Here is an 8,053-nt window from a genome sequence, read left to right on the forward strand (position 1 = left end):
CTTGTAGACCAGGCTGGTCTCGAACTCACAGAGATCCGCCTGTCTCTGCCTCCCTAGTGCTGGGATTAAAGGCGTGCGCCACCACCGCCCGGCTAACTTACTATTTTCTGATCCTACAAAAATATGAATATGGAAACACTCATCAAAAGTTGTATGTGTATGATAATTACATATAAGTAGGAAGTAACCCGTAAATAACTGCTGAATTGAGTTCATGGTAAATAACAGCAATTAGGAGATTAGTATGTGCCAAATTACCATCATCTTGTGTCTTATCAAGAATGGTAGAGCACTTGCCTAGACCCCAGAGAAGGCCGGAGAGATGGCCTTGCGATTTGGGCACTAGTTGCTCTTTCCTTTTTTTTTTTTTATTTATTTTTTACTATTATGTATACAGTATTCTGCCTGCATGCCAGAAGAGGGCACCAGAAGTCATTACAGATGGTTGTGAGCCTCCACGTGATTGCCAGGAATTGAACTCAGGACCTCTGGAAGAGCAGGCAGTGCTTGTAACCTCTGAGGCATCTCTCCAGTCCTTGTTGCGCTCTTTCCTGTAGGGACTTAGGTCCCATTCCCAGCAGACAGATAGTGACTTAGAATCATTCATAACTCCAGTTCCAGAAAATCCAGCGCCTTCTTCTGGCAGGCAAAACACTCATACATATAAAGTAAAATAATTAAATAAGATGTGATCCTAAGGGCTAGAGAGATGGCTTAGTGGTTAAGAGCCTGCTCTTCCAAAGGTCCTGAGTTCAATCCCCAGCAACCACATGTGGCTCACAACCATCTGTAATGAGGTCTGGTGCCCTCTTCTGGCCTGCAGACATACATACAGACAGACTATTGTATACATAATAAATAAATAAATAAATAAATAAATAAATAAATAAATAAATAAATAAAAGATGTGATCCTAAGCCAGGTAAAACAGCTGACCCTAAATGTTCAGGGTAGCCCAGAATACTTTCGTTTCAGTCACTCAAATTTAAAAAGAAAAAATAAATTAGTCACAGCTGGAATTTAAAACACACGCAGTTCATTTTTTTTCTTTTCTCTCTATTTATTTATGAGGCACAGTTTCACTATGTAGCCCTGGTTGTCTTGGAACTTGCTATGTAGACCAGGCTGACCTTGAACATACAGAGACCACCTGATTCCCAAGTGCTGGGATTAGAGGGATGTGCCACTAGGCCTGGCATAGCTCACTTTTCAATGGTACCCTTATCCATAGGACTCATGGGATATTATACGTGACACACTTAATCATGACAGTGACCATTTAAACCCAGGGTTCCACTGTCAGTTTTAAGAATAACTTAAACTTTGGAAGAAAGAAAAAAATGGATTTGTAAATTCAAACAATCTCAACTAATTTATCATAGCTTCCCTCCCTCCTTGCCTGCCCCCCCTCTCGATGGAGGGGGGTCTTACAATGTAGCCTCGGCTAGCCTGAAACTCATTATGTAGACCAGGTTGGCCTCTAGTTTGGATAACCACCTGCTTCTGACTCTGGAGTGCTGGGATTAAAGGTGTGCACCACCACAGCCCACAATCTTAGCTGCTTATTGTTTACTTTTAAAAATCTGTTTGGTGTCCTAAGGCGAGCTCAGGGAGGACAGAAACCTCCCGTGGAGCAGAAGGGCAAAAGCTAGCTTGATCTTGATTTTCAGTACGAATACAGACCGTGAAAGCGGGGCCTCACGATCCTTCTGACCTTTTGGGTTTTAAGCAGGAGGTGTCAGAAAAAAAGAAGAAAACAAAAACAACAAAAAAATAAATAAAAATCTGTTTGGGCTGGAGAGATGGCTGAGCAGTTAGGAGCACGGGTTACTCCTGCAGAGGACCTGGCTTAGTCCTAGCACCCACGCGGTCATTCACAACCATCTGTAACTCCAGTGCTAGGGGAGACAATGCTCTCTTCTTACCTCTGAGGTTAGCAAGGATACATGGTGCACATACACACATGCAAAATACACATCAAATAAAATGAATAAATCCAATAAAATATTTAAATTTACTTTGGAGCTGGAGAAATGGCTCAGTGGTTGAGAGCACTTGTTCCTCCCACAGAGGACCTGGGTTTCATTCCCAGGACCCACAGCTCACAACCATCTATAACTCCAGGTCCAAAGGATCCGAAGCCTTCTGATTTCTGAAAGATATCACAAACTCATGTGATACATATACATACATGCAGGCAAAATATGATTTTAAAAAGCACTTAATGCTCTTGCAGAGGACTGGGGTTCAGTTCTCAACACCCACACAGTGGCTCCAATGCCCTTTTCTGACTTCCTGGGCACCAGGGATGCCCAGAGCCCAGAGTGCACAGACATGCTCTCAGGCAAAACACTAAGACATATACATATAAATTTAATTTTGAACATTGAATACTTTACTGATATCCAACAATACTGTCAACTTGTTATACACTTACATACAGAGGCAATCTGTACCTAGAAATACGAGCAGTGGTTCACTTATTATGACCTATAACTGTAAATTAAGTAATCATAAAATGATACAGTCCACTCAACTGATAAACTGAACAAAGTAAGGCACCTCTCATGTTTCTCATTTATAACAAATCTCATTTTCTCTTGTTTTGGCACGTGGCTCTCTCTTTTAAGAGGACGGCAGTTGGGGCAGGGTCTCCCTAGCTGAGGCTGACCTGGAACTAACGGTAGCACCCCAGGATGGCCTCTTAACTCATGGTGATCCTCTTAATGCAGCATCTAGAGGACTGAGATTAGAGGCATGCCCCACGCCACCACACAGACTGGCGGGCCTTTTTAACTGCAGTTCTAATTATTCTCATTAAGTTTCAAAAAAAGATTTATTAGATTTTATTAGATTTATTTATTATATATGACTACATGCCAAAGGAGAGCAACAGATCTCATTACAGAAGATTGTGAGTCCCCATATGGTTGCTGGGAATTGAATTCAGGACCTCTGGAAGGGTAGCCAGTGGTCTTAACCTCTGAGCCATTCTCCCTATTTTCATTAATTTTAAAGTTATCTATTTATTATGAGACAGAGTCTCAAGTAGCCCAGGATGGCCTTGAATTCGTGCTCCTCCTTCTACCTCTCAAGTGCTGAGGTTAAAGGTGTGAGCTGCCATGGCCACTTTTGCAAATCCATTTATTTTCTGTGTAAATATTTATATATGTATTTATTTGTTAAGATAAACTTAGCCTTTAAATGGGCAGCTCATGTATAAATAATAAAAACACTTGTTAAAATCTGTTTAGCCTGAGGTTAGAAATAACTGCAAATGTAACAAGTATGAAATGTGATTGACAACCTTAGATTAAATAATTCCACTTAACAATTTGACAATGTAAACTGATTCTTTTTTGTCAAAATTCATTTGTTCAATAATTTGACCATGAGTTTGAGCTAGCCTGGTCTACAGAGCTAGTTCTAGGACAGCCAAGGCTACACAAAGAAACCCTGTCTTGAAAAACAAAACAAAAACAAACAAAAAACCTGACCAAAAGTAGATGTGTAATTTTCCTCCTGGACATTTATTTTCTTCTTTTTTGAGACCAGGTCTCTTGTATCCCTGGCTGGCCTGGAAATCACTATGTAGCCCAAAGATCCTCCTGCTTTCGTCTCTGGAGTGCTGGGATGATAGGCGGTACTGTCACATTCCCTTGTATGTAGGGCTTCATGCCTACTAAGCAAACCTCTACCAACTGAGCTACAGCCTAGCCTTCTTAAGTCAACAGAAGTAGTTCAATATTTTCCAGCCAACCTGCTCTAAATGTCTTGAAATCAAGTTTTCTTTGACTAGCTCTAAAGATATTCATTTCCCCTTACCTATATTTTTACTCTCCCTCCACCACATACAAATCGGTAAGGAGGGCTGGATGGATGCTCGGCAGTACTGATGGTCTTCCAGGGGAACAGTATGCACTTCCCAGCATCCACATGGTGGCTCCCAGCCATTTCTAACTCCAATTCCAGGCAACCAAAGCCCTCTTCTGGCCTCTGCAGGCAGCAGGCACACACGTGGTACAAAAGCATACATGCAGGCTAAACACCCATACACATTAAATAAAATAATATAATTCAAAGAATCAACAAGAAACGGAGTGTCTCCAGTTAAATCTGTAACATAATGTAACTTAAAAATTGGTGAAGCCTTAATTTTTTAAGGCTAACGGAGAAAAGGCTTGCTCCAAATTGATTCTCACTCGCTATAGTTTCTCATTCTTTTTAGTTTGGGGGACCTTACTGGGACGAAGACCTTTAGTGTGGCCACAGGCAAAAGGACTCTGCAACAAGTTTGAAGGAAATGCTAGGACACGGGAGGCTAGTTTGCTTCTATCAACATGGAATAAATGCTCATCAACAACCATTAGACCTTGCGGAACTTTCAGAGATTAAGTTGGGGCTGCAGGAGCGCACCTACCACGGAGACCTGAAATCAGGCATCCATTCCCAGCGGTACCTCTTTTTGTCTTGGGACTTACTCCCTACACACCTCACTCAGAGACGCGAGCATCTAGGAAAGCTAGGTTACAAGTCCCTAGTGCCGCCAGGGTGATCTCAAAGACACTACACCGTGCCTATTCCACTTCTGGCGGACCCCACAGTCCAGAGGCGCCGAGAGTTCGACTCGCAGGAAGATCTAAGCCTGTGTGCCTGGCTTGATCTCCGCAGCTCCCCGGAGCCGCCCTCATTCCAGAGGCCAGAATGATGATGGAACCCAGGTTCCTTCCCCGCCAGCGAAGCACTCCGCAAGTCCCTTCCCCAAGCCTTCGATTCATCGCAAATCCCTCCCTCCTTCTTCCCCAGGCCGAGGCCTCCAGGGCCCACCTTTGGGGTTCCCCCTTCGCCCCCGAAACCGATCTAGAACCCTACAGAGCCAGGCGAGCGCCATCCCACGTCCCCCTTGGCTTTAAGCGCAGCGCCCCGCCCTGGGCCTGGGGGCAGGATCGGGGTGACTGGCCAGAACATAGAGACCGGGGACCCCCCACACTCACCATCCTCAAGCCGAGTCCCTCCTCCGCCTCCGCCTCCTCCTCCTTCTGCCTCCCCCGTTACCAGGGGTAACTGCTGCGGCACCGCCCCTGACGTCCCTCGCACGCACAGCGAAGGAGCAGAGTAGCGGGATGGGGAGGGGTTCTGCTCCTCTTTACACAAAGTGCGCAAGCGCGCCAAAGCGCCCGCCCACTGCGCAGGCGGTCTTGGGAGTGGCGGAAGCCTGGGGCAGGCTGGCGTGCGACCCAGCGGGAGGGGCAGGGTCGCCCACGTGGCTGGCGGGAGCCTGTGGCCTGTGATTGGTCAGAAAAGGGGGCGTAGCGCGAGGGGGTGTTCCCCGGCCTAGCCGCGGTCCTCCAGTTCAGAAGTCAGCGGCGCCTGACAGTAGTCGGGTGCATCCCTTTGGGACCAGGTAAGGGGCCTCCCGTGCAGGCCGGTTGCACAGCTGCTTCCAGTCCCCGTGTCTCCTGCCTCTGCTCTGTTGGGGCTGCCGGACCCTGCGTGCTGAACTTCCATCTGCTCACGCCGCGTGGCGGGTGGGACGGACCAGGGCTCCAGTGGACTCCTCCCTTCTGTCCCTCGTTGTCTTCGACTGCCAGGCTTTGGGGCACCCGAGTTATGGTCTGCTCCTTTATCTCCACAGGCTCGTTAGAATCCAGGACAGGTGATGTCTTCTGGGTTCGGGGAGATCGCCTGAGAGAGGGCGATAGGGAGATTGGGGACCCGTCCGTAGTGTCGAGGTTAGCAGAGAGCGGAAATGTTAGACCGTCTGGGGTCCGCTGGATTTTGCTAAGCCACTTTGGACTGCAAGCGCTCCTTCCCACTCCTTCGTGCACAGGATCACTGGAGACTTACCCTTGCCTCTGTGCCAGTCCGGATTCTCTACACAGGTCCAGTCTTGCCAGGCCAGGTTCTCGACTTTGGTCCAATCTGCCGTCGGAGAAATTCTGTTCCTCCTAGTGGAATGCTTTTTAGACAGAATTTATTTCCGCACAACTCTAGAAGTCAGTTACTGTAGGCAATAGAGTTGGGACACGAACTAACTTGTAAACTGTTTATTTTACAATGTTCTTGTTAACACTGTGGCCCAGGTGGGCGTGCTGTATGCCCTCGAGGACTGAACCCTGAATGCAGGGGCTTGTGCAGGGTAGGCAAGCCCTCTACCACCAAGGTACACTGCCTCCCTCACCCCAGACTAGTTTATACCAGGAAACGGAGAATTTTTCTAACAGCTGATGGTCTAGGTAGAGATGGTACCTCTTGAACTTAGCTCATGCATGTTTACCTGTTCTCTATCTATGTCAAGTGCTCAGATCATTGCCTGTCACAGAGGTAGTGCTGCATAGTATTAATAGTTTAATCTGGGCTTCAGGCTTCACTCCTCTTCCTACCAACCTGGTTAAGATTACAGAAGCAAAGGCAGATTTCTCTTAAACGGGTTTTCAGGGTTTTTTGTTTGTTTGTTTGCTTGTTATCTTTTTTTGTTGTTTTGAGACTGAGTCTCATCAGGTAACTCTGGTTGGACTGGAATTCACTGTAGACCACGCTGGCCTTAAACTCACAAATCTGCCTGCTTCCTGGGTACTGGGTTTGAAGCGTCCCTCTAGTTTTCAGATTTTTTTTTTTTTTTTTTTTGGTTTTTCGAGACAGGGTTTCTCTGTGGCTTTGGAGCCTGTCCTGGAACTAGCTCTGTAGACCAGGCTGGTCTCGAACTCACAGAGATCCACCTGCCTCTGCCTCCCGAGTGCTGGGATTAAAGGCGTGCGCCACCACCGCCCGGCGTTTTCAGATATTTTTATATTCAAGTAAAGTACTTTTTTTTTTTGTCTTCCTGAGACAGGGTTTTTCTGTGTATCTTTGGCTGTCTTGAACTTGCTCTGTAGACCAGGCTGGTCTTGAACTCACAGAGATCCGCCTGCCTCTGCTTCCTGAGTGCTGGGATTAAAGGCATGCGTCACTATGCCTGGCTCAAGTAAAGTACTTTTTATAAAACCTTTTTTAAAAACAAAAAGCCAAAAAATCCCAACTATGTATTTATGTGCATGAATATTTTGTCTTCACGTTTGTTGCGTGTTTGGCACGCTAGAGCTGGAATCAGCACCATGTGGCATGGTCCTAGGCCTACTGGTTTAATGATTACCGTCATTCTCCAGCTTGCTCCAGGCAACCTTGACAGTATTTCACTGTTTTAGCGGTCTTTGGTCTGGTCTCCTGGAGTTATGAGCTGCCTCGATCTCCCAAGTATTCTAGCTCAGAGCTATGCCTGTGGTCCCTGATCTGAGCTTTGGTACCGTTTGCTAGAGATCAGTGTTCTCTAGGAAGCATCAGTGCTGCGCTGCTTTTTTGTTTTCTCCTCTCTCGGTCCTCTGTTTCTGTCACAGTTGTGCTCTCATTTAAAAAACAATGTAAAGTTTGTTTGTGTGTGTGTGGTGTATACAGTGAGGGCATGACCACTCCAAGGTATGGTTGAGGAGGTTTTTATTGTACACATGTGGCAAAGTATAGTCAGGGGCATCTGGAAGAGTCCAGAGCCAGGGGACAAAGTAGTCTTTGGCTAGCAGAATGGAGGAGAGCAGTGAGAGAGGACCGAGAGAGAGGAGCAAGGGGGCGGGCTCCAGAGAGGGGCTGGCTGATATGGGAGCGTTATATAGGAATGAGAAGCTGAGAAAGGGAACCCAGAAGCAGGAGAGGTTTGGGGTAGGGCTGGTGTGAGAAGAACTGGGAAGAGCCATTGGTTCTGAGTGAGCCTGGAGGTCAGCAGACACTTTGGGATGCTAACACACTACAGTTAGCCATTTGCCCTGAGTCTCTGTTGGACTTGCCGCCATGTTTGTGTGTTGAGGTCTGAAGACAACTTGCAGAGTCTGCTTTCCTCCTTCTACTGTGCGGTTCTGGAGAATGAACACAGGTTGTTAGGCTCAGGGCAAAGTGCCTTTGCCTGTCCACTCCCTTCACAGCCCCCCCCCCACCTTGGTTTGAGACAGTTTCAATGTGTAGCTCAGGCTTGTCTGAACTTGTGATTTTTGTTTGTTTGTTTTGTGTCTGTTTCCTCCCCCCCCCC

The 8,053-nt window shown here is 46.7% G+C and overlaps 2 protein-coding genes across 4 annotated transcripts in view; one reads left to right on the forward strand and one right to left on the reverse strand.

Moving 5' to 3' along the window:
- The window catches only part of Arl3 (ADP ribosylation factor like GTPase 3), a 67,512-nt gene extending 62,401 nt beyond the window's left edge, over positions 1 to 5,111 (reverse strand). Inside the window, exon 1 of the mRNA XM_005352413.3 lies at positions 4,995 to 5,111. Within this exon, the coding sequence (XP_005352470.1) occupies positions 4,995 to 4,997 (3 nt within the window). The 5' untranslated portion in view covers positions 4,998 to 5,111. The remainder of the gene's footprint in view (positions 1 to 4,994) is intronic.
- Positions 5,112 to 5,221: 110 nt separating this feature from the next.
- Positions 5,222 to 8,053, forward strand: part of Sfxn2 (sideroflexin 2) — a 27,735-nt gene continuing 24,903 nt past the window's right edge. For all 3 annotated transcript variants that reach the window (XR_003377257.1, XM_005352414.3, XM_026781035.1), the window contains exon 1: positions 5,222 to 5,404. The gene's annotated coding sequence lies outside the window, so the exon portion shown is untranslated. The remainder of the gene's footprint in view (positions 5,405 to 8,053) is intronic.

This window comes from Microtus ochrogaster, chromosome 8, assembly GCF_000317375.1.
Source record: "Microtus ochrogaster isolate Prairie Vole_2 chromosome 8, MicOch1.0, whole genome shotgun sequence".
In the NCBI taxonomy this organism is placed as follows: domain Eukaryota; kingdom Metazoa; phylum Chordata; class Mammalia; order Rodentia; family Cricetidae; genus Microtus; species Microtus ochrogaster.